At 47.5% G+C, this 25,554-nt stretch overlaps 3 protein-coding genes across 6 annotated transcripts in view; 1 reads left to right on the top strand and 2 right to left on the bottom strand.

The window, feature by feature from the left end:
- Nucleotides 1–12,928, bottom strand: part of prkd3 (protein kinase D3) — a 48,181-nt gene extending 35,253 nt beyond the window's left edge. For 2 of the 3 annotated variants that reach the window (XM_040199546.2, XM_078089513.1), the window contains exons 1-2: nucleotides 12,517–12,928; nucleotides 11,167–11,783 (exon numbers count right to left, since the gene is read on the bottom strand). In XM_040199546.2, the coding sequence (XP_040055480.2) occupies nucleotides 11,167–11,424 (258 nt within the window). In that variant the 5' untranslated portion in view covers nucleotides 11,425–11,783; nucleotides 12,517–12,928. The remainder of the gene's footprint in view (nucleotides 1–11,166; nucleotides 11,784–12,516) is intronic. The other variant, XM_078089514.1, reaches the window with a different exon arrangement.
- A 454-nt stretch (nucleotides 12,929–13,382) lies between these two features.
- Nucleotides 13,383–18,548, bottom strand: mocs3 (molybdenum cofactor synthesis 3). Its single transcript, XM_040199547.2, has 13 exons — nucleotides 18,308–18,548; nucleotides 17,382–17,514; nucleotides 17,219–17,311; nucleotides 16,564–16,684; nucleotides 16,099–16,173; nucleotides 15,889–16,006; nucleotides 15,688–15,796; nucleotides 15,500–15,562; nucleotides 15,033–15,196; nucleotides 14,903–14,950; nucleotides 14,244–14,340; nucleotides 14,054–14,161; nucleotides 13,383–13,589 (listed from the first exon to the last, which is right to left on the bottom strand). The coding sequence occupies exons 1-13, from the start codon at nucleotides 18,398–18,400 to the stop codon at nucleotides 13,432–13,434; spliced, it is 1,380 nt and encodes a 459-aa protein (XP_040055481.1). The 5' UTR covers nucleotides 18,401–18,548; the 3' UTR covers nucleotides 13,383–13,431.
- qpct (glutaminyl-peptide cyclotransferase) lies at nucleotides 18,459–24,730 on the top strand. Of its 2 annotated transcripts, XM_078089515.1 has the most exons (8): nucleotides 18,459–18,544; nucleotides 18,888–19,084; nucleotides 20,804–20,950; nucleotides 21,104–21,385; nucleotides 22,557–22,724; nucleotides 23,233–23,332; nucleotides 23,630–23,746; nucleotides 23,840–24,730. In XM_078089515.1, the coding sequence occupies exons 2-8, from the start codon at nucleotides 18,917–18,919 to the stop codon at nucleotides 24,019–24,021; spliced, it is 1,164 nt and encodes a 387-aa protein (XP_077945641.1). In that variant the 5' UTR covers nucleotides 18,459–18,544; nucleotides 18,888–18,916; the 3' UTR covers nucleotides 24,022–24,730. The 2 variants fall into 2 exon arrangements, with proteins under 2 accessions (XP_077945641.1, XP_040055482.2); XM_040199548.2 differs by lacking the exon at nucleotides 18,459–18,544 and having other exon boundaries at nucleotides 18,852–19,084.
- Nucleotides 24,731–25,554: the final 824 nt, after the last annotated feature.

The raw sequence follows: 25,554 nt of genomic DNA, 5'->3' as shown, positions 1-25,554 counted from the left end.
ACGGCTGTGGGACGAGGATTCCCTCTGCATCACAAGCACCGCAAGCACAAACGTGAAAAGCTAGCGGGAGAACGTTTCTGCTCAGCTCCGATTGTGACACAAGGCTCGTGCTTGAACGAGTGGAACATTTCCAGCTCGACACACTGACATCCTAAACCCCGTCGCCCTCTGCGGTGATTAATGCTGCGTGGCTCAAACCAGCAGCGCGCAGGCAGTGGGGGCATCCTTCCTGAGCCGGCTGCAGTGTCACAGAGGGCTCGTTCCTCCACTTCAACCTGCACGCACATCGGTCATGTATCCAGCCAGCTGGAGTGCCCCCCCACCCGCCCCACCCTCTTGCCCCCAACCCAAGTGCAACACTTTCCACTGTACAGAGCGGGTGCCACTCCAGAGCCGGAGCTCTCGGAGTTTAACTGCAGAGGACACTACTTTTTTTTTCCGTGCGGAAACCAGAGAGGCGCTAGAACAATAGAGTGGCACGTTTGGGGCACATTTTAACAGAAGTTGTTCAGATCCTAGAGATAAGACGGGTAACTGACGGCTAACCTGTGGGTGCAGAGCAGCTCCCAGCACACACACACACACACACACACACAGCCACATCTGCAAACTCACACACCGCCGCCCACACGCAGGCTACTGCGGGCATCTCAGAAGCCCGCAGTGACGAAGCACGTCTTTTGTCATCTAAGGAAGTGAATCCATTCAGCGGAGCAGCGGCGACCACACACGCACACCAAAGAGCCCGGCGCCGAGGATCTGTGTGTGAGGTCCACAAGTCAGGCTGGAAGGACGAGTGGAAAGGGGGCTTTGCAGCAGTAAGCTTCTGTTAAACGAACTAATCCGCCATTGATATGCTAAATCCTGTTGTAAGGAAAGAGAGTGAGAGGCTGGAAAGAAGAGGGAAGGAGGGAGATGAAGAGAGGTGGGGGTTGGCGGGATACATCTGAAATATGGTTTGATTTCATTGGAAGCCAAAAACAAAATACCTCAAGACAGCCATGAAGAAATGATCTGGCATGAATAACCACATCTGCTATCTGGCGTGATGCTTTGTCCGGCACAGATGGTAAAATGGCAAAATTGGGGAAACAAACTCATGAGTCAAAACTCTTTCACGTACAACGTTCTGCTGAACATCTCCTCTAGCGCAGTGAAATAACATCAAACCAGAGTGCGAAGACAGGTACTCAGTCCCAGGGGACAATGGAAACTTGTTCTCAAAAATAGAATTTTGTCCGCATGATCAACCCGGTTGGGCGTTTGTGTTTCTGCGCATAGGCAACGTGTGGTGAGGTGGGTGGTGAACGGGAAGCAGCGCTGAGAGCGGCGCGAGGGCTCTGACAGATTGGCCGTGTGATTGCTGCGAGGAAAAGTATGCTGCTCGACCTCCGGCTGCCTTTGAACCTTTTATCGGTCTGGCAGCTGGCCAGAGAGACGTGGGGGACGGTTACAGTGAAACGTCCTGCTCCTACATCGGCCTGCGTGTACGTACTGCACATGTGCAGGTAAAATAAACAATGCAGCAAAAAACAGCTAGTTGCAACTAAGAATTGATATAATAATAATAAAAATAATTAATATCATCAAAGAGCTCTTTTTTTCAGTTTTTTAAGTCACAATAGATCAGTGGATGATTGTTTTTCAGGGGCTCTAATGATGAATCATGTCCACACTAATACATTCTTAAAGTCAGCCTTTCATGCACACTAACCAGTTTAGAACAACAACAACTGATCCTTTCACAAACACTCTAGCAAGTGAATGCATTTCATACATTGCCGGTTTTGTTGTTCTGCATTTTCATGTGATCACTTCCAAGGGGGGGGGGGTGTGATCTTGGACCCGTTCAACCCTTATAGCGCTACATAACATGAGGGTGGAGGAAACTCCAACCTCCCTGCAGAGGACAGAGGTACTGAGCTTCTGCGAAACACTGATCAGGAGGTGTCGGGAGGCCGAAGGCCGTTGTGGATTTAGCTGGAGGAGGCTGGATAAGAACTGTCACAAGTTTGGCGTGATAAAAGGGCCTTTTTTTTTCCAGCAGATAAATAAGTCCATTGACTGATACCCAATAGGGCCACGGCGCGGATCACACCGCCCCAGAAACCCTCAACCAGAAGCCACAAGGCGTCGGTTTCTTTCAGAGAACACATCAACAGGAGAAGCTGGCTCAAATCACACATGCGTTCGGTAAACAGCGGCGAGCGCGACTTGATGAGCGCCACGTCATGAAACCCGAAGTGCCACACAGCCGTAAAGAGGGTGTCACAAATGGGAAAACACGTTTCTACGCCAAAAGCCACGTGGAAACGGTTGTCTGATTTTGAGGTGCGCTGACGACCACAACAGAGAGACATATTCTTCAAGAAGTCGGCAGACGGATGCATCGGAAAATCCAATTATGTGCTCACGCGAGCCGTGCGGAGGGGTACGGGGGGGGGGTGGAGACTGTGTAATTACTTTGTTCAAGTCACATCAAACACTGTGTGGGAAAACTGTGTTCATTTATTAAAGTCAACAGTGGAATTGTATTTGTTTTCGTTAGGTGTTACTAATGTGATGCCCAGCAAAAGTTTTCCGCGCAGCACGGTACGAGAGACACACCCGCAAGCAATTACACAATTACAAGAAGGGGGCATAGACATCGTTTATTTGTCACATTGAGGCATCAACAGAAAGCACACTGGAAACACTGCTTTTCCACAGCCTTGTTCAGCATCACGTGCTTGTGGTCCCACAGTTTGCTTATAATTTGGTTGCATGATTTCTGAATAATTGACTCCGGGGGTGCCGATGTCCTCGGTGTACTCATTATCTTACTGTCGTGGGGAGGGAATGTAGCGACACACACATGGACAAGCTAGCACATACTGCACCTGTTAGGAACTATAAGATGGAAAATGATTACTTCTCAGCAAATTCAAGGATTTACCCCCCCCCCCCCCCCCCCCCCCCCCATATGGTTAATATTCAAACAGGCATTGCAGGATGGAGCAAACTCACGCATGTGCTCCTCTTGAAGTCAAGCCTTTTTCCACAAAGGAAGAGTCCAAGAACTGTAACCAACAACAGCAGCCACATGCTGCGGTGCTCGCGGAGGGGGAAGAGCGGCGAGAAAAGCTGCGTCTTTCTCCCTCTACCTGCTGACTTACTGTTTCCTTTCGTGTGGCAGCGCATGTCTCACGGCTGATTCAAAGTTGTTCTTTTTCCCTGTATGAGGCTGTGTCATTGTCGAAAACAACGGCATGTTCTTCAAATCGACAGATCCGAATGACACGTGGTGCTTCTCAATGCTTTAGCCAATCGTGGAACGGAGCTTTACTTTTAGGTATATCTGGCGCGACATTCGATTCCAATGTGCATCACAGCGTAGCGATGCACTTTCAAAACTTCAACCAACCCACCCGGCACGAGCGGTGAGCCTCCCCCATCAACTTCTGTTTTTAAGCGGCTGCTTTGTGCAAACAGGACGCAGCGCAGCGACAGAGCAACATCTTGTTATAGCAGCTAAACCACTGCTCACCCTTCTTCTTTTTCCTGCATGTTTGAGCGAAGCTAACCGAGATGTACGCTTTACCCAATCTACATCCAGCCACATCTTTTCCCGGTTCAATAAAGCGTTTTATCCTCGAAGAAAAACCTATTATTTCACCTGACATTTGGTTATTCGAAGCCGCACAAATAACACTCTCCTGTGGTCATTTTGAGTTGAGGTATTATAGCACTAAAGTGTAAGGGAGATAATGGGGATGAAGTCAGTGTTTGGTTGCTAGCCACTGTATCACCAATGAGAGCATGCATGATAGAAACGTGGATGACTTCACTCGTGTGGGTGTTTGCGCACATGCACATGCCGGTTTGTGTGTGTTTGCATGAGTCTTGCAGGCATTAACATTGTCCAGAGGCCAAGCAGAGAAGAGGAAGGCTGAGTCACAGGATCTAAGGCCTCTCAGGAAGAGAGCAGTGTGATCCAAGACATGCGCGGCCGGGCCTCCGCACGCTGCTGATGAGTTATAGCCCCGCCACGGTCCTCCGCCTCCCAGATACACTGCCCTACACACTCCATCTCACCTCTATGGCCTGGCCGGGAACAGCTGCCAGATTCACCTCCACGCAGGGCAAATAAACAGGTGAACTTGGAGGGGGGGGGGGGGAGATTGATGGCGACTGTACTTTGTCTTGCGCTGGTGGAGCAGGAGGTCATGAGGTGAGCAGTAATAGCAGGATGTGGAAACATGCTGCTGTTGCTCAACAGAAACATTAACAAGTGTTTGGTAATACACTAGTGTTGCGCTAGTAGCTGCTTAAGGTTTTTTATTTCTGTACAGTTGTACCTTTGTAACTCTACCGAACCCTAAACTAAACACTGGGTATGGCGAGATTCCATCACTCAAGCTGTCACCTTATTCATTGCACAGACGAGAACAGTGTGCACGTACAGCGGAGTACAACGAAGGCACACAGACTGGATAGGCTGCAGCTTCGGAGTGCAGGGGCAGAGAGAATATGTAAAGAGGGAGCGGCTCTGCAGGGAGCGCGGCGGGAGAAAGAGACGTGTCATGCTGAGTGACTGATTGTTTTCCCCCGGGGTGCAAAACGCTCAAACCTGCCAGTCAACAAAAAACCTAAATTGTATTGTAGCTCCTTATCCTTCCATTCGGCCTGTGGTGCTTTCCTCAGGGGCATTTCTGCAAACATTTTGCCTTCACAAAACAGTTGTGTAAATGTGTAATTGTACTTCCTCTACCACCTTCCTATCAGTTTGACAGATCGCTCACTACGCTGAAAGACAGGAAGGGCAAACAGTGCTGAGAAAACAACACAAAATGAGACATTCTGCTACATGCCCCTGCTGCAGGGATCAATAAGCCCTCGCTGATAGGGTGATATGTAACAACAACAGACAACATGTGGTCTTAGTTACAGGATGCCAGAAATATTTCTGCCACTATAACACATCTGACCAAGATGATGACTATGTCATATGTTTGTTAGCGAGGCCTGTGAGAGGTTCCACAGTTCACACAAGTTAAATAACGACTAACCTGGTCAAATAGGCCACAGTTAATATCTTGAAAGGGGCTAGTGTGCTTGTCAAGCGTCCCCTCCTCCTCAGCATTTGTCACGGTTGATGGCCTTCGAGCGTGCTGAGGTTGTCAGTGTGAGGAGAGAAGAAACTTGAACCGTTCATGAGTAGATTAATAAAAGGGACACATGACTGTGTTATGCTTCAGTTACAAATTTATGAATGGAAACTCCTTCAGGAAGTGGCCCTAAATCACCCCACATGGTTGGCTTCTCAAGGACAAAGTCCCTGGGATTTCTGCGCATTAAACGGTTCAACATTACCGCTGTCAAACCACTTCAGCGTAATCACAATCAAAGCCCATTCAGCCAGCACTAACAGAGATTGGAGTGATGCAAGATCATCCCCCTGGCATAAGTCAAGTATAAGGGCATTTGGGCAGAAAATCCCCAGCAAAGCCACCATTGGTGGCAGAGGCGGCCTTAAACTTGTACTTCTGGCACACGACCGAACGGCAGGACACCAGCCGCAGAGGGGCCGCGACCCCCCTTCTGTGCTCCGTGCAAGGCCTGCCAACAGGGCTGCCCCCCCCGCACCCTCCTCCCCATGCTCTTCTGCACTCTGTCATTCTCTCTAACCCGCGTGGTCGGGTCCCGCACGCCGCATCGCCGCCTCACATTGAGAGGAGAGCTCTGCCGCTGTGCACTACAGATGGTAGAAATTACTTAGCTCACTTAACTTTAGAGATACCCCCCCCCCCTTTTTTTCTTCTCTCCTCGCTCTCCCCCCTCCTTTTCCACAAATTACTCCAAGACCGGGGCAATTGATAGATTCCTTCTGCAAGTATGCCTTTGAGTCGAACACAGCACGGGGGGTGTGGGGGGGTTTCAGCAATCCCAATTGTGATATCGGTGGAGTCATTTCTATGGCTTTGGAATAAATCAGTTTGCCTTCCTAATGTGTGCTTGAAAAGCCATCTACATTTTTAAAGATGCCAGAACCAAGAACCAGAAACAGTGAAAATTTTGACTTGAGAAAGAGCTAAATATCCTTTCCAGGAAATGTCTGGCCTCATGTACATCACACATAAAGCTCTGTGCTGTTGGGGGAGGGGTGAAATATGGCTGCCAGCTCCATAGGAACATGCAGATGTGGGCTTACACTGTCGGTGGGAGGGAGAGAGACTGTGGTGATTTATTTCCCAAGTGCTTGAGTTAGTTTTGGTCGATGTGAACTGCAGTTTCTCCATTTTCCATCTGCACCCTTCTTTCTCGCTATTTTCCGTTCTCATTTTCTTCCCCTTATGACTGTTTTTTTGTCTTTCAAGCATTTTTTTTTTATAGATACCGTTTCCCTGAAGGCAAAGCTTTGTGACAAACCTCAACTCCCCATGCAGATCTTAGGCAAAAGGACCAGTAATATTGCAGTCAGATACCAATCCTATATCTGAACAATTGCAACTTGAAACTGAAAGCTAAATATTCTGATAACAATTGCAACACTATCCAGCCAAACCAAAAAAAAGTTCTGCTTCCACCTTTTCAACATCAACGAATTATTCTTGAAAAAGGAATGTTGACCCTGATCTAGTTCTCTCTGCCAAGTGTTACCTGGCATTATCCAAGGGGGTATTACTCATTGGTTTAGAGCAATCCAAACAGTCCTTCAGTTTTTATAATGCTCCACTGCCGTTATACTGTATGATATCCAAAGTCGCCCGTTTCAGACTCAAACAGGCCTTTGTCTGGCTAATTACAGAGGCAGCTGTACGGCCCTCAACCAGAGACTGGGAGTTACAGCACGGACAAAACCAGTGGGGAAACCTGTGGCTGAGGCTGCTGCCTTTCATTGCTTGAGTGAAAATACAGAAACATCCAAAAGGAAGAGCGCTAAAATTAAAGTATTCATAACAGTAACGTTTGAGGTCGAAGGCCTAACATATTTTTTTCCATTACCTTTGCCAGAAGAACTTCAAATTTCCTTCATCGTGCTTTATCATCTTCTTTGATAGCAACATAATCATTCAACGATGCCAACATTCGGCACTAAGCATCCACGCTAAAAACGGATCTTTGTAGGATGTCAAATATGTCACAGTCCCATAAAGACTGAAAACCTGAAAAACAGTTGATTCTGCAAACGCCTTTACAGCATCCGTCGACATTTCTCGGATGTTCAGCATTACCGAAGTTTCCTAGCGGTCTAATCCCACCCATCCCGAGCAACATCACATCATCCTCCAAAAATGCCTGGGTGTAGAGGAATGTTCTGGAGCCGGCTGGCTGTCCGGCCTGATCAGCTGGCTCACTGGGAGTCATTCTCAGGGAGTCATGAACTCTTGTCCCGCCACTGCTCCCTCGCTGGCTGCGCGAGAGGACTTGGGCGACACCAAACAGGAAGCGCTCAACAAGTGGAGGCTATGGATGTTTATCTCGCGCCATTCATCAAGCCCCAAAACCAGGAGACAGGAGTCGCGATCCGGGGCGAGAGAAACAAGGCTGTCCTGACTCGGAGCCGCGTGCAGCCACTTTTATTGTGCCATTGTGGGTACGAGTGGAGAGGCGACTGGGAGGGTTTCCGACCCCCCGCTGGCTGGCTCCTTTCATCCTTCTTCACAGTCCTCGCGGAGCCTGGCTTCGAGTCCATACCCCTGGTGCCAAGTGGGGCCACTAGAACAGTCAGTATTTTAAGTATACGGTAGATGGAGGTAGGATAACTGCGCTAAGGGACTGAGACGGAATCGAGATCAGGTTCCCCCCCCCGCACTAAGGTTGACCTTAAACCACGACAAGTTGGTGAATGTGGTCCAAACCACTACTATAAAAAAAAACAACTCCAGATCAGCATAGAGAACAGAGAGAAAGAAAATCTGCTCTCTGGACGCCAGCCAAGTCACGTGGTTGAGTCCTTAGCAGGAAGAAGCATGAGCCGTACCAAATCCATACAATGAACAGCTATTATAGCAGGCTGTATGAGTCCCCGCCAAACAATGAGACCGATACAGAACTGAAGGCTCCAGGAAAGATATGAAATATCAACCTTGAAGCCAGGACACATCATTTAATAAAAGATCTGGATATTTTACAGCTGTCAACTGCATCCAGTGAACATGCTACAGCAAACAGGCTTCATCCTTGGTTTTTAATGGCATTATTTCTGTCGGCATTTGCAATACAAAAACCTGTTGAAAACTCTACACGGATCATCTTGAAGTTGCTGCATACACCAAAGACTGTGTGAATCTTTAGTTTGGCAAGCCAGTTAGAGAACAGGCTCCAAAGAGGAAGACTAAAAAGAGAAAACTGAAAACGTGTACAAAGTAAGCGCTCACTTCAACATTCAGTCCTGAAGCTGTGGTCGCAAACTTTGCTAATTGTGCGTTTTCTCCCCGATGCTGGCGGATAATCGCCGATCGCATGGCCGTAGTCCACGCTTCAGTCATGAGACCAAGGTGAAATAACCGGAAAGGTTGCGTTGATGTTACTCCACCGTATCGCAGGTCAAGCGTTACTGCTCCAAAAGGTCAATTGGGGTAGTTGAGGTATAGTTTCGCTTCGCACTAAAACCAGACCACAGACAGGATGTAGTGTGGGAACTACATGCATGCCTGAATGCACGCCGGGCTGATGCGCCTACGCCAGCCACCACGGTGACCCAGCCCAAGGTTATCAGCTACCAGGACATTAGGTATGATCACGCTTTACTAAATCCCTCTATGAAAGTTGAAACAGCTGACACAGCAGAAATCCTGACTGAATGGATGAGCCTGTTTGTTGCATGGCTGAGCGGTGAATCACTTTGCTAAGCAGGCCAGATCCCTGCGCAGGAAACGGTGGTGGGGAAAGGGAGGAGGAGGGGGGGGTACACTTCCATCCAGACTCTACCTCCACAAAGATATTACCGCGTGAAGTAAAAAAAAAAGTCTATTTTTCCCCGTCCCCCCCCTCTGCCGACCAACACCTGAGGTTCTGCTGACTGGACACAATCGTGGGGACGACTGTCGACGGCTAAGCCCGGATCGGAGAGCCTCAGCTGGGGAAAGTTGGTCCAGGATGAGCGGCCTTTGTGAAGAGGTTCAACATTGTTGTGCATATTTTAGGAGTGACAGCGAGATCCTCCTTGTGGCAGTGGCACGTGGGTGGCAACTTTGTGACAGGCAGCGGCAATCGCCAGTAAATCAGTCGGCGTCACGACGGCACGCTGGGTGGGAGGAGCCAATTTTTTCCAGAAACAACTGTTATTTGTACGACAGGTCAGCTGCTGTAAATATTTAATTTTATTTAATTTTATTTAATTTTATTTGAGACACGTGAGCCCCCGTCTTCTTATTACAAAGGCTAATTTTAGGTTTGGACCGGCGGGTTCCGTGTAGGGGGTGGGGCTCTCAAGTTTGATGCCACCCACTTGCCACTGCCACAAGGAGGATCTCGGCCTTACTGTATTTTAGAACGAGGAGTGAGGCGGGGATGGACTGGACAGCGCAGAAGGCCCAGAGTCATATTTTCCGTGGATTTCAAGCCATGTACATGAAACAGCTGAGGCAGTACACTGCATCTTGGCAGTCTTTGATAGAAGAAATGTGGATGAACGGGCCGGATATGTAAAATCACAAAAAAGCATGTACAGTTTGCCATAAATTAGATGGATTTGCTATTTTGTTGGAGTGCATGGCGTCGCTAAACGAACGCACTTGTTATGAAATGACACGCGGTGAAGATTATCAGCCCCCGCTCGCCATGAGCGTACCGCACCCACTGACTTTCATCCAAGCCGTTTCCTGCTACAGATTCTTGCAACTATGCCAACATGTTACAGGATCCATGTAAATGTGCGTAGTGATGAGATTTTCTGCCCTGCAGACCAGAGCTGTTCATAACTAGCTAGTGAGAATCAGCAGACCTCGTCAAGAAGAACAACATTACCGTTCTCCTCTGGAATGTCAGACAACATGGAACCAAAGGACGGCGGGCTCAACGCGAATAGCTCCTCCACTGTCACTTCTAGTTCAACACAGGTTTGTTTTTCACTATGTATTTCCTTTTTTTTTACTGCACCATCTCAGACTAAAATGTAGCTCTGAGAGACCTGAACGTTTAGATCCTGGAGGCTGACGAGTGAGCGTTTGCTTAAATCCGCCTCTTTTTATTTAGCCAAAAGGTAATTAACAAGAGGTTAGAACAACAGCAACGTGCGGATGCACACGGGAGCCATTTCATTATTCCAACAGGCTTTATGCACCATTAATCCCACACTACTATAGAGCACACAGGCATGAGGTCAAAGAAGACAATGACTGAGTAAGAGGTTCACAGCACCGGCAACTTCTGCACATATGTTTAGAAATACCGATTTTTTTTAAGTTATCCACTAATTTTGTTATAATTTCCAAAGGTTATTAGTGCCACTTGCTGCTTTAACCCTCCGGGTTGTGGTGGTGGTATTAGCAGTCTGGCAGACAAAACTACTTCATTTAAAAAAAAGGCCCAAAATCTGTGGTGATGGAGTTTTACAAAGCATGTTATTATATTGAACCACGTTAAAATACAAAAATGAAAACCCTCGTTCTCGAGGCTGTTGCAAAGAGGCCGACGCAAACCACGATCGGGACGGGCCCTGTCATTTAAAGTGCAAACAAACATTACGATTAAAGCTGGCGCTTTGGATTTGCACTCTGGATATTTTCACACAACCACATATGAGATGATGCCTCGGTCGCTTCGTAAGATGAGGCTACACTCCAGAGTCCTTACGGCATTTCCCGTGTCATGGAAAAAGAAGTAGGCCCAACATCATACGGGCAAAGCAAGAACACAGAGTACTGTGTGTTCTTTGTTTGTGTGGGCACACAAGCTCGTGTCCGTGCACTTGCACCATGCAAGTCCGCTAACAATAAACCCACGATGCAAATGACTGCCGCTGCAACGCCGTGTCCTGCAACCGGCGGAGGGATCGGAGCTGTGGTGTGCATGCTTCTGCGGCGTTTGACTCATTTTGGCGCGGAAGGCCCAGATGAAACAGATGAACGTGGTAGAGGGTGGCAAAAACACATAACGGTGCGCCACGTGGGTCCTCCTCTTGCCTTCTGTGTTCCTCATTAAGTTTGAAAACAAGCAAAGTTATGTAAGTGTGGGGCTTACCTTCTGGTCCACTATGGAGCACACCAGGTCCTTGACAGCGGACAGCGAAAGGTCCCCGGTCTCCAGGTTCACGGTCTCTCTGGTCAGTCCTATCTGAAGCAGGAAGGACACCCCATGGAAAGAGTTGGTGGGGCTGGGGACGCTGTGACCGCCGTTGGACAATCGCGCGTACAGCGGCCCGGACGACGAGGGCGGTTGGTGCGGATGGAGAGAGTGGAGGATGGCTCGAGGTAAGGATGGGGGAGAGTAGGCAGACATTGGGTTTTCCTCCAATGGCAACGAGGAGCGCTGAATGGTGGGGGTGTTTTTTAGTGAGGGCTGGCAGAAGGCAACACAGCTGCCTCTTGACAGGGGGAGCCTGAGGTCCTCATCAGGGTTAGTGAGTCAGCACCGGGAGAGTTCTTTCATCAAAGCGACATTGTCTCTCATAAATGAAGCGCTTCCGCCCGCCCGAGCTTATACGACACTCATTCACAAGACGGGCAGGTGACGGAGGAGAAAGTCTGGGAGGAATTTGCAGATTTCTGCAAGAAAAAAGGACTGCCGCAAGCTTCATATCCTGGAGTGGCGCTCCTTCTCCTTACGGAAGTTAGTGATCCACTCTGACCACAGGAAGCCTGTCACCACAAACACACATACGGAGACAAACACGCACTTTTTTTTTACAACCCAAAAAGCATTCACCTGTCTGAAAAACAGCAGAGACCTGTGAAGGACTGGAGCGCATTAGAGAAGCTCTCCTCCTTGCAGGGCGAAGCAGCCCGGCTGTATGAATGAAAGCTTCTTTAGGGAAGCATGTTTCAGCCAATCGACCCATTTCAATTAAGAGTGAGTCAGGCTATTTTCCTTTGTTAGAATTCATTCTTAAACAGAGCACAGATTATCTCTTAGATGATGACTCTCTGTGTGTTGGTTAAAAGGGCTGGCCGGGGTTAGCTTCGAGCTAACTCATACTCCCTTCGTGGAAATGCACGGTGCTTGAGGAGAGACGGCTTGAACTTTTCTACTCCTCTAAGCAACAACGGCCCTTCGTGCTCGTGCGTAAAACAACAACCCGCACGGCCCAAACGGCGCGTAAAAGTTTGATAAAGCGCATCATGTCGGTGTTTACAAGAATTCAAAGTGCACAAACATCTGGAACCGGGGGTTCCTAACATCTGCACCCCCTCCCACTTTCGATAGGCTCGCTGGCAGGAACGCAACCCGAGACTAGAATGCCAGCAAAACAAGTTATACAAGCCGTGGATTCACACGTTCACAGCACTTCGTAGCAGTTGTACGTGTGGTCTTCACGTGGAAGCCCGATCGGAAGCAAACGTCGCCTTAAGGGCATCTGATGTGTGACTTTACCTTCACAGCCGGCGACGGGCGCTTTTCTTTCCATTGTGAGCTGACTGAAGGAACTTTGTGACTCCATCAACGGAGGAAAGCGAAGCGGTCCGAAGTTGAAAACGCTGCGCGCACACAGAAGCGCAACTTTACACGGAACCACCGAGGACACAAGTTGCACTCGCGGGCGCGCGCGGACAAACCGTGTCGTGCATTTGTTTTTCTCTTTATCTTTTATTCCAGATTGTGAATTCATGCGCATCTTATTATCCTCCCAGCTGTGTCTACTCCCCCCCCCCCCTCCCGGCGAGAAAGAGGAGCCCCAGCCGTCTCTGGGGGATGGAGTCTTTTTATTGTCTCCGCGTAGCTGACTTTGCATGCGCGGGGAGGACAACTTGGACTACAGTCCCTGGGAAGCAATGGCGCCTCCGATGGAGCGCAGACCAATGCGCATGTGCGTTTTCTTTTCCGTTATTTCAACTTGGCCATGCCGAGAGGGGGGGAAAAAACTTCTACATAACCGGGGTCGGTTTGTTACAAACTGGGATCCAGGCGCCCCTCGGGAGCCACAGAGATGGTTGCTGTGACCCCATCAATAATAATGAATGGACGGGTTTTCCTTTACTTTAACCGACAACAAAAAGTAAAAGTATCTAGTCGGTTGTCTGTCAAAACCGGTAAAACAACCAGCAGAGGGAAAATAAGGATGTGCAGGGTTACGTCTGCTTATTAATGGAGCTATCAGGTGCACTTATTCTAAACGCCAGCGGATGTTTTTCGATGAAGAGATCTACACATTACATTACACAACACCTTTTAGGAGCCGGTTCATTGTTACACGCTTTGTAAGACAGTAAGTATCATAGCTGAAAATAAGAAAACAAGTAAACAATGAAGAAAAACAACTTTATTGATATAGAAATGGTTTAAAATAGATTAATATTGTGGAAATGTAGGGTCTATTCTCTTTGCCCAAGCCATGAGGCCTCCGCTGATGTCTTTCACCGAGACACTGTCCACTTCTGATCCACTCATCTTCTCCACAACCTGCACCGCCTTCTGAGAGTCGTTACCCAGCTTACAGATCACATACACTGGAGGAACCAGCACAGGACACACAAGTTAGTTCGGTGACAGCGGTGGATTAAAACACGTGATATGCGTCAGATACTTATTATTGACTGATAGCACAGAGAAACATCTAAAGTGACAAAAAGCTGCACAATAGTTAGAATATTAAAGAGAGCTGCATTAAATACCGCTCTAAATTTAGCTCATTGATAAAGAAAGCTCAACAAAGTGAATATCCAGAACATCACAAAAATAACATTTTGCATATATTCACTTCTCTAAAGGCAGGCCAGCTGCTTGGGTTGACCGTACGTGTTTTGGAAAAAGGGGTTACCTAGCAACCCCATTACAACCCGTTACTAGCTGTCCAAAGTAAGCCAGCAGTATGAGACCACACGGTGGCCCGTGAATATGCACGAGTGGCTCTACGTGCCCGTCCATTTTTAAACAACATGTGCGGACCCAAAGCGCGGCTCGGGGATGTTACCTGCAGGCCGGCGGTCACCCTCCATCTGCTGCTTCAGCTGGCCGATTCTCTCCCGGAGTAATCGGAGATGTTCGCTCTTCCTCTCCTCTAAGCCTGCCAGGGGAATGTCTGGCAACAATATAAGGGGAATAGTCCCACCGGGATTGGAAATAGGAGGTTGGTGTTGTGCTTCGGTCTCCAAAAAGGATACTGAGAGAGAGCGGCAAGCGGCATATGTCCACCTCCACAAGAGGGCGCACGTCCAACAATAGATGGGGCTCTGCATTGTCCATTATTGATTTATAATCCTGGAATGACATCAAAGCAGGAAAATAACTCCTTTAGAGGGAGGTGGAGCTTCCTCTTTCCAGAAAATACATGATATCTATAAAACAGGATAACCACAGATGCTCTCAGCCAAAGTTGAAATGTTGCCTGGAGTAAAATGAACATTTGAACTGCTTTTTCCTTAAATCAAAAGGAAACAAAACTGCTTTTTTTGGGGCGGGGGGTGGGGGGGGTTAATGGAGCCCCTCACACAAATCTCGATTGCAGCCCAATCAATCATGATCCCGATCTCGGAGCTTAATGACTCCGCTGGTTTCAAAGCACCAGTTCTCCAGAAAGTTGACGCAACCCACTCCCACTGCTCCCTCCAACAAATACAACGTGTTATTCTTTCCCATAGAAAATCCACAGGCACATTTCAAGTCATTTCCCATCTGGGGCTGGGTCAGCGCTGAGATGTAATCAGTTTATGAACACACATGAAAACTGTGGAGAAAATTGTGGGTAATCATACAATAAACGCCACTAAATGCAGGGGAGTCACGCGACGGGCAACTGTTCTGGACGATATACTTGCTCTACCTGCACCGAAATCCTCTGGTCTCTGGAAAGCAGGTTGAGTTTGCGGCACTGAAACACACGGAAAAATCCAGGCAATAAGAGATTTATTTTCCTATGATTACAGAATGATGACGGGTCACTTGTGACCAACCTTATCTGTGGCCGCACACCCACAGAAAGCCTGGTAGTCCACCAGCCGGGTCACACTGGGCTTCTCTCCGCACACCGCACAGCCCGCCTGCTTGGGCCGCAGCTTGATGGACCGGAATCGGGCTTCTTGGGCGTCAAACATCACCAGCTGCTGGCCGCAGGAAGCTGACACGAAGGGGGAACGGGGGTCAAGGAAACGGCAACAATGGGAAGTCGCATCACCGACGGCGCTGCACGATCCTGACGGGTTGTGGCTGTGCCACGGCTCTCGCACTCTGTGCGATTCGACAAGAGCGCTCATGGGCCCATGCGGATGAGGAATCATCAGAGTCCATTCGGTTTTTGCTTTATTCCAATGCGACGGGCAGAGAACACCCGCCGCATGCCCAACGCGGCTACAGCGCCTCGGCAGATCTTCGTGGACTCGTCATGCATGCATGTGTTCAGAATGGGAAAGCCCAAGGATACAGCCTTGTCCAGAGGCAATCTTGAGGACTTCCAACGCTTGGAAGCAGCCCATTATCCCCGGAACTTAAGGGGAAAAAAAGGTTTTACCAACAACAATCAATTACACAACTCATTACTGAACTCTGTAAAATATATATATATATATATTTTTTTTTTTAAATCAATGGCTCCCTGGGGGCGAGTCTCACCCACTCCCAACACCCCTCCGTCGGAGCAGTTGGTCACCATCTCTGGGGGTGGGGGTACCGGGTACAGACACCTGTAGCAGGGGCCTCCGTGGTAGTTATATACGGTCAGCTGAAACACACACAGAGCGAGAGGCCTTTCACTCTACCAAAGTAAGATGAAAAATGTAGAGGAGCCGCTGGACTCCGACCTTTCCGCCTCACCTGACCCTCCATCCTCAGGGCGCTCGCTGACACCAGGGGCTTACCCCCGAGCACGCACGCGTCATTCACCAGATAACGAGTGGGGACGTTGTCCGAGCAATCCGCCACGATGTCGTATATGAGGTCAGCCAAGTCAAGGGGTCACCAAGAACGTAGATGGGGTGTCCCTGCAAAGCATTGGCGGGCGAACAGACGCGCGGTAGAGGATACTGCTGAATGAGCTGCGAGGCGTTCTCCGACGAGAGCTGCAGGTGGTACGGGATGCACTCCACTGTTGAGTTCAACCTGCATGTGTAAAGTCACATTCAACAATACAAATGAACAATTAAAGTAAGAGGCGGGGGGGTGGGGGGGTGTCAGCAATCTTGAGAAATGGTGCCCTCATGTGGTCGTGGCTCTACAATGTGACCACTGTGAGGTGGTGTCTCTGAAATAACATGTTTACACAATATTTGCAGACCGGGGAGAAAATACGCAACCGAATATAACCTGCGGTGAGACCGGAGAGCGCCGGCATTCATTTCACTGCGACTAAACGGTCACAAAATACACAGAAGTACAGCCCTTATCTTAGTTACAGAGCATTTACTAATAATATCAAAATACTAGATTCTCTGTTTCGGGTCGGTTTTTTCGGCACTAATGTGTGCAGGATTTGCATTTCTCCATCCGTACCGTTTGACTGCATTGGCTGCAGACAGAGCCTTGGCTTGGTCCTGGTTCTCCTCGCCGTGAAGCACCTGTCTGTGCAGGTTACTGAGCTCCACCTCGTCATAGTCCAGCAGGCCCAGGCGCCCTGCAGACACGCACAGGGTACACATTCAACAGTGTGCCTTCAGCAAACTCCACTGGAACGCGTAGTTCTTATTTGTGTCCTTTTCTCAAATGTTGTACCGGTTTTCCTTCCAGTGGACAGATTGTTCTAGTTGGCTATGCAGGAAAAGTTGCGTTGAAACTCTACCTTAGACTGTAGTCTAATTTTGCCCACAAAAGAAAAACATATTTACAAAATGAATTAAGTCTTAACCTGTGAATATGCTCTTGGCTTGTTCCATCCCAGCTGATTGAAATCATTAAACGGCACTAAAATGGGTAGTGTGATATATTTATTTAGTGAGTGGAAATGAATAATTATAGTTCAAAACCTGCACCCCCAGCCAGCCGGGGGAGGTGAGCCAGATTGCTAATTTAAGACCCTGCGTGAAAAGGAAATTACCTTTTGATAGCTCAACAATTACTCACACCCACAGAGCACATTTATTTAAAAGGTTAACGGTATGATTTGTTTGGCACCACGTCATGCTTTGAGTTAATCGACTGGACGACCTACCGATGCCTGCTGCAGCAAGATACTGCGCCAGGGGGCAGCCCAGTCCTCCGCAGCCCACAATCAGCACGGAGGTGTTGGACAAATTCAGCTGACCTGTCGACAATCAAACGTGTTAAATACGGAATGCTTAGTACATCGGCGTGACGGCCGTAGTCATCCCTACCTTGTACGCCCAGCTCGGGCAGGAGGAGTTGTCTGCTGTACCTCATGATGTCCTCGTTGCTCAGGGCTGCTTTGGCTTTCAGGGGGCTCAGGGGGGTCACGGTCTCATGCAGCTGCAGTACTGAGGCATGGCTCTTGTACACCGGGGAGGAATTACACCATCAAGATATGAGCAGCACGTTTGAACCCGAAGCTAGGAGCCATGTGGCATCCGAGCCCTGATCAGCCCGGCTCTAGAATATCATGAGCTGCATTTATCGCTCTTTGAATACGTACACAGTACACGTGTCTGGCATCAGGCACTATTTGGGGAACACAGCTCTTCACATGCAGCAATTCAGTAAATTAGAGTGCTTATTTGTTTCTTGCATTCCAGACTAAGTGGATGTGCTTTATCTCTCTTGAGAATTTCCAAATATATTTTAGATTTTTTTTTTTTACTTCCCAATTAATGGCGTGTAACTGCCGCATATCTGGTATTCATTTGTTTTTTTTCTAAATTCAAAGGCATCCGAATTGCATTTCATAGAACTGCATTCCAGGATCCAATTAACATAATCGTAGTACTTACGTTTAGTGCAATGTTAATAGATATTAAAATGGATATTTTATGATCCTCCCTGTAGTTGGACACAATTGTTTTGTGTTTTTCAGGGTTCATTTGTCTGAGATATTCTCTCAACTACAAATCGCATGCGTCCCGATTAGGACGTCCACGAGCCAGGTATCGAGTATGCAAGTTCAATTTAAGAAAAGGAGACAACTAAAGTATTACAAAGTAATGACTAGTATGTTCCATGTCAGATCAAATGCTGCATAGCTGACGTTACACCACAAATGCCGAACTGCAATGCAAGTGGAAGAACGTGTTTACAAATACACATTCATATGGTGTTTTTAGCGTGGCGAACAGTAAGTTAACGTTACCTTTTCCACTCGGGCCAGTTTATTCTGGAGAGCGGCGATCTCTTCCTCTTTCTGCTCGAGCTGAGCCTTCAAGCTGCGCACCTCGTCACTCATGGCTGCTCGGGAGGGTGTTCAAGTATTCGGGTTTTCACAAATATACTTTACAGCTCTGTTAGGTGACTTTGTGGTGCGAACGTGTTGGCATGTCGAGCAAAGGGCAGATACTTCCGGGTTAAGCACGTGACGGAGAACCACGTGGTAAGTGACGTACGGAGCGCTGATATACACATGAAATAATAGGTTACTAAATTCACATTAAAAATGTACACATTTGTAATGATATTTGCTCGTTGACATGTAAATACAAGTTGTATTATATAATTGCAAGATTACATCTTAATGTACTTTACCGAAAATGTTGTAGTTTTTTCCTTTGGTTGTTTAGTTTGTTAAATATAAAGCTCACCTTTGTGACACACTCATGTGCTTCTTAGGAGCACACACACACACACACACACACACACACACACACACACACACACACACACGCACACACACACACACACTCGTCGACATCGCAGTGACGCGCAATGGTTCGCAGAGCCTCGGGTCCTCCCTCCCGCTTTGCACATGATCCGTAATCTCGCGCAGAGGAGAGAGCCAGGAATGCGCAGAGGAGCGACACCAACGAGGACGGAGCGAATCCACGCTGCCTCCAAGATGCGTTTGTTTTACACCGCGATCATCTGGGCGACATTAGTCCACTGCACAGCTGGAATCCCCTGGACTCAGCAAAAGGTAATTACATCTGGCTCTGGTCACGTTTTGTCGTCTTAACATGTTACCAGGCAAGCATAGCTGCACATAGAAAAAACCGTCTCCAAAAACTTAACATCTCTCCAAAATATGTCCCTTTAAAGTGTCAATCTTATTTTGAGAGAGGGAAAAATGCGAGTTCCCAAGCACAGTTGTGACATGTATAACCTTTTTATTCACAATATCCCTCAACCCTCAGCACTGTTTCCCAACACTGTTGTGTAATTCTCCTGAGGCGCACCTGGGCATGCCTGGCCATTCAAATCCCTCATTTATGTGCCTCTTCTCCTCTCCTTCTTGCCGAGTTGCTATGGCAGCACAGTCATCATCATTGATCCTCCAATTGCAGGTCTTGGTATATATATAGACCTTAAGTGGACCCCTTTTAACCCTCTCTGAACCCAGCGAGCCCCAGCGCTTCGGATGACTTTGTACAGTCTGCGTGACCAAATAATGACATGTTTTGCATCGCATGCTACTCTGTAATGACAGACGGTCAGAAGGGCCCAACGTGTTTTTTAAGTGAAGGCTGTGTGCTTGAATTGTAATGAACAGAGTTAAGGATGTGCCCTCCCCTACTCTCTCAGAGAGTCTAACAAAACCAAATTAGGAGAAAAAACAAGTGTCCACTTTGATTTCCCATAAAAAATTAATAAATGATAATATTTAAATCCAAATTGATTATCCAAATAAGGTAGTACGGTTTCAACAACCGCAATAAATCACAACTACCAATTAAGGACCACTAAGAGGTCATTAGAGAGGCTGGAGCTGTGCAGAACACACGCTGCGACTGTGCTCTGATATTCTTCCTCGGCTCTGTCCTCTTCGTCGGGTCAGTTGGTTGCCAGGACAACCATGGCGCTCAGCAGGTGAACTTTGAGACCATACAGGAAAAAAGATCCATCGGATAGAAGAATCAATATGTTTGTTCTAAACGATGGCTGTAATTTAGCACCCCAAGGATGAATACCCGAATCCCAAACCGCATTGTGTCCCTCATATCCCATCACCCGGTTGATTTTTTTTAGCAATGGAGAGCGCGTTGATAAACACCTCTACTTTCATGCTTCTGCGTTCAATAGATCCCTCCTTTTCTGAAGCAGCTCCTTCAAACACACGTTTGAAGAAAATCAATGTCTATTCACACCGGTCTAATTGGCTCTATTGTCTCTGCCTGAGGAGGCGTTAGAGCGAACTTCCCACCCCATGTAAACACCAAGGATTTATACAAGCTTACAACAAGATCTCTTTTATGTTCCTTTATGTTAATATTAGGATCTCAAAGATCTGGCTTTGGAGGCTCTTTTGAGTTTGTGAGTTTATGGATCTCACTCAGCAGAAATCTAATTCCCACATCTGCAGGGCTGACATCAGCATTCAGTAAGAGAAATTGATCGAACAGACATTAATTGACATGGAACTCTGAGATTTATAATCTTCAACATGTATGGTTTTATTTATGTGATGTGGTTGATGTAGATGACTTGTCGTTTCTCCTCAGGTGTCCACGGCAGCTTGAATACTGGCATGAAACGAATCCACTGTCGGCACGACGGTGTTGTTTCTAGAAACACGAGAGAGTGTTGTGACACACTAAAATCAATCAATCTGTATGTTGTGTCATCCACACCGCTGCTCTATGAAAAGCCTCGTAGAAAGACTCTTCCTCACCCGATCTTTTCCTCCGGCTCCGCTCAGCACCATCACCGAGCTGTGACTCTGACACAAGACGAGATCCGCGCCGGTCTGTCCCACACCGACCTGGAGACTATGTGGCAGAGGGACCTGAGGCCGCTGCTGGTCACCAGGTACCCAGGCTCTGCGGGCAGTCAGGCCGTGCAGGAGGTGAGCTTACAGTACTTCCAGGACGACGTAACCGGATCCGCTTCCAAACACACCAGACATCTAACACACATAATTGCCCATAAAGGAATTTTTCTTTCTGAAAAACGATGATTGCTCTTTACGAGTCATATTTTTTTTTGGGTTAATTCACAGCATATCAAAACCACCCTGCGTTCCCTCGGAGCGGGCTGGGAGGTGACGGAGGACACGTTTGTGTCGGAAACGCCTTACGGCCAGCTGCCTTTCGCCAACATAGTCGCCACCCTCAACTCGACGGCCCACCGGCGCCTGGTCCTCGCCTGTCACTACGACTCCAAGTACTACCCACCGCAGTGGCACGGGAGGGAGTTCCAAGGCGCCACGGACTCGGCCGTTCCCTGCGCCATGATGCTGGAGCTGGCGCGCGCGCTGGATGAGGAACTGAAAGCTCACAAGGTGGTGGCCCTCGCAAGTTAAAGCTGCACTATACAACAGGTTAAAGGGCATACGATGCATTGCTGGACACACGCCCCCCGTAGGTGCCTCTGTGTGTGCGTTCAATTGTGTTATTCGGGGGTTGGTGAATCAGTTTGTGGCCGTGAATCACAGGCGATGTGATTCAACAGCAACAACAGCAACGGCCCAATAGGCTCAGGGGAAAAAAACGAGGCCAAACCTGCAGCAGTTCCGGTCAAACGTCACTGGAGAGTTTCCTCATGACAGTCAAACAAGAGATACTACACAAACAACTACACGAAGGGAAAAGGTGGTGCTAACGACATGTTTCCAAATCGAATTTAAAGCATGAGGCTGGTGTCATCTGTATTTGACCTTATCTTCCCTGTCTGTGGCTCTCTGAAGATGCACGTCTTTAAAATCTAGTCATAAATGGACAGTTTAATTTTTTGTCTTTGAATGTAATTTCTTAAAACAGCCGCACACTTTAAATAACTATTGAGCTCCAGATTAAGACATTTTTTGTGATTTGTCCACAGTAACAAAGAAGTGGACTTTTCACAGTTGTTGTCATATCATAAGAAAAGGAGAGAAGAGGTTTATGTTTTGCTAACAAAATTAAGGAGCTTCTTTTAAACTTTTTTTTAATTGGATATAAATAAAGACACACCTCTTCAGACTATATCTTGACTAAAAGACACAAAACAAATTGTAGCACTTTAATTGTACTTATAATGGCTCTTATCTATAGCAAGTTGTAAATCGGCTTGTTTGATGGTTTTGCTGTATTCGTATCCTTATGGTGGAAAAGCACCAGCTAAATGACATTTAATGTAATGTAACCTATTGACACCTAACAAACCTTTCTAATACACAACATTATAGGAAAAAACAACATGTTGCAATAACTATTTGTTTGCCCCAAAATGCTGTGATTTACAAGGAACACACTTAGTATTCATCTAACGATCTCCTCTGCCCTGCCTGTGGGACAGTGACAGGTCCTGTGACAGGGAGACATGAGGTCACAGAGGTCTTGGTGGAAATCCCAAGGGGGGTGATAAAAAAATAAAAAAAGAATCATCAGGCTGTTTCTGTCAAAACCACTGGAGGGCGGGCGAAACTCTGCAAATGCCTTGACTGTGTCTTTTTACCCCCCTCCCCCATTCAGAGCACCAGTTCTGACCTGACCCTGCAGTTGCTTTTCTTCGATGGAGAGGAGGCTCTTTTCCAGTGGACCTCCACAGACTCCCTCTATGGCTCGCGTCACCTGGCCGAGAAGATGGAGATCACCCCGCATCCCGCCGGAGCCACGGACACGAACCAACTGCACGCCATCGTACGCTCGTCGTTAGCGCGCTTTCTTTTCAGTACAGTCTGTCTAGGCCCGGCCTCCTGTTCCCTCGGACAGTTCGGGGGAAAATCACAAAGACGCACATTTTATCATGCGGGAGGCGTCTGTGTCATGATGTGTCACATAATTTATTATAGTCTATAATAACAACACATAAGCGTTTCTGTATCCAAACCCCAGAGAGGTACTCAGACTATCTATTGAGACATTCTTGTGTGGACAGACTGAGATCAACTGTGTGTGTGTGTGTGTTAGTGAATGCATGCAGACAGACGGTCAGGTGTGATTAGTTTGTCCTGCACCGATGGCACGCAGCATTGATGTCAGCGTGTTGCCTCTGAGGTCTGATGATTATGGGACCTGGCTTCCTGTCTGTACTTATCTTCAGGATGTGTGGAGAGAGTTTCTCATGGGAGCTCACTGACATCGCACTCTCCCCCCCTCCTCTCTCCCCCTCCTTCCCCCCCGCTCCTCCCCATTTCTTCTCCTCCAGGACCTGTTTGTGTTGTTGGATCTGATCGGGGGCGCCGGCCCCCGCTTCTACAACCAGTTCCCCAGCACGGCGCACTGGCTCTCCAGACTGCAGAGCATTGGTGAATGAGCAAAAACACACTAGGTTTCTTTACTTTACTTCAGAATTGGTATTTTTTTTTTACTTTTAAAAATATAATGGACTTTGCTGGGGATGTCACACACTTCTGTGGACCAATCAGATTTTTCATTATGAGACAGTTGTGCGGTGTGTTCATACCCACACGGTCCTGATGAAGCAAATTGGTGAATCATTTATTCAATGAAACTCCGTCTATGGTTTAATGTTGTTGTTTTTTTTGTTTGTAAGTTTTTTTTATTTCTGTCTGTTACTTCTGTCCTCCCTCTTACAACCACAGAGACGCGTTTACACTCCATGAACCAGCTCGTGGATCATCCTGACAACGTGCACTATTTCTGGCCAAATCAACCCGTTGGCCACATACAGGACGATCACATACCCTTCCTGAGCCGAGGTATACCCGCCAAATAACCGAACTAGCGTCGATATGATTACGTACGTTGTGTTAGCTGTGTTCGCTGACCCCCATTCTGTGTTTCTCCGTCAGGTGTTCCCGTCCTCCACCTCATCCCCTCCCCCTTCCCGTCGGTGTGGCACACGTTTGATGACAACGAGCAGAACCTGGATCGCTCCACCATTCAGAACCTCAACAAGATCATGCAGCTTTTTGTCCTGGAGTACCTCAACGCCAAACCCGCCGTCCCTTCAAACCCACAGAATGCCCCGTGAGAAAGAAAAACAAACAAACAAAGGGCACAGTGATTTGCCAATTTTCATGTTTTAGTGTTATAGAGATGTTAACCTGTTCCACAGAGTGAAATTACAGACATTATTTCATTTAAACAACAAGAAAATGTAATACTGACAATTAACTCAACGCTGCACATCAAATGGGTGCAGCTGCATAATAGATATAGATTTAAAAAAAAATATTTTGAGGTCTTTATCTAATGATATTGTTGCTAATGTGCTTAGATCGGGCAACATTAAATGTATTTTCTTCCAAAACGGGTTTGCGGAAGACTTTGAGACTGTAGCTTAATCATCTCTTCAAGTCCCCAGCAACAACATCAACACACAGGGCCTTCTGTGTGCGTCTCTTATCCACACTGCTCCCTTTATATCGGCCTGAAGCGCTCCTTCACTCCGTGATGAGGCCTCCTAGCGTCGATGCCGAAAAATAAAGAAAGGGAAAGGGAGCAGTGCGGGCGTGAAGCAAAGTAGTCTTTCTGGACGGGTGTCCTCTCTGTGGTGAAACTGTTTTGGAGCAAACTTGTCAGAGGCAGGAAGTGGGTTCATCTTTAAGCCCCCCAATATCCGTTCCTCTTTTGTTTACGTGGGATTATTAGCCCCATCTAAATGTAGATCCTAGAATAATATACACTGCCGAAACTGAACTGAATTCTGAGGCTGAAATAAACGTTGTTTCAGAATACAAGCCAGATCGTGCAGAGTTTGCGTATCTTTCAAAGTCTTTGTTGTGCTGTTTTTGGAGCTGTGAATAACAAAGTTGCTCTGATGCGTGTTTTTCTTTTGCGATTCTCCATTCTGACCTTTAGCGCAAGGAAGTTGCGGCTATTTTTGTAATGCACATCTAAAAAAAAACTACCAAAACCGATCTTCCTGTTTCCCAGGATCCGTCAGCAGACCAAGCACCTCTGCTCCATCCCTCCGCCTCACCTCCACAACAATCCCATGACTCACTTAATCCTATCAGGGAGGACTACACCACCCGGATCCCCTGCTAACCAGCCCACTCCCATGAGAACTGACCATGAGAAATGTTTGGGCCGCCTGGCAACGGTGTACACAAACAAACTTTAAATCTTGAGAAGAAGATAAAACGTCCAAGAGGGTCATTAGGCACTAAAAGCTGCAATTTGTTGTATAGTTTCTGCCCAAACTATAGAAAGAGGCTTTTGCATTAACGTGCAAAACAGGTGGTGCAACTGGTGCTTCAATAGAGATATCTTCTGTTTTCCTCTCAACGTGTGTTACTCGTGCTCACCGTCGCTTCTTAAACTAAACTAAAAGTTTACCACAGGCAAGCTACCATGCCGGAGAATACCAAAATTACTACGTTAACCTACAGTCGAGCAAATATATCTATTTAAGTTGATTCTGAAGAAAGAAGTCGCGTTCAAAATACGTCTTGACAGAAACTAAACCTCCAAATTGATAACGCGCCCTGGTAATCACAGCCAAGGTTGAATCTGAAGCCGATTGCAGAAGAGTATACAACAGCTGCCAGCTGTTAAGTAA

This window comes from Gasterosteus aculeatus, chromosome 15 (assembly GCF_964276395.1).
Source record: "Gasterosteus aculeatus chromosome 15, fGasAcu3.hap1.1, whole genome shotgun sequence".
NCBI classification, from domain to species: domain Eukaryota; kingdom Metazoa; phylum Chordata; class Actinopteri; order Perciformes; family Gasterosteidae; genus Gasterosteus; species Gasterosteus aculeatus.
The sequence above is the reverse complement of the archived record's forward strand: the minus strand, read 5'-3'. Positions and strand labels throughout refer to the sequence as shown.

What these genes read in the sequence shown, in the direction of transcription:
- mocs3 (XM_040199547.2), bottom strand. Translation starts at nt 18,400, where the DNA reads ATGAGTGACGAGGTGCGCAGCTTGAAGGCTCAGCTCGAGCAGAAAGAG. An exon ending in GATTGCCTCTGGACAAGGCT is followed by an intron (nt 15,197 to 15,499) that starts GTATCCTTGGGC and finishes CCTTCGTGTCAG; the next exon opens with CTTCCTGCGGCCAGCAGCTG. An exon ending in ACCAGAGGATTTCGGTGCAG is followed by an intron (nt 14,341 to 14,902) that starts GTAGAGCAAGTA and finishes ATGTCATTCCAG; the next exon opens with GATTATAAATCAATAATGGA.
- qpct (XM_078089515.1), top strand. Translation starts at nt 18,917, where the DNA reads ATGATCCGTAATCTCGCGCAGAGGAGAGAGCCAGGAATGCGCAGAGGA. An exon ending in GCAGTCAGGCCGTGCAGGAG is followed by an intron (nt 20,951 to 21,103) that starts GTGAGCTTACAG and finishes GTTAATTCACAG; the next exon opens with CATATCAAAACCACCCTGCG. An exon ending in AGGAACTGAAAGCTCACAAG is followed by an intron (nt 21,386 to 22,556) that starts GTGGTGGCCCTC and finishes TCCCCCATTCAG; the next exon opens with AGCACCAGTTCTGACCTGAC.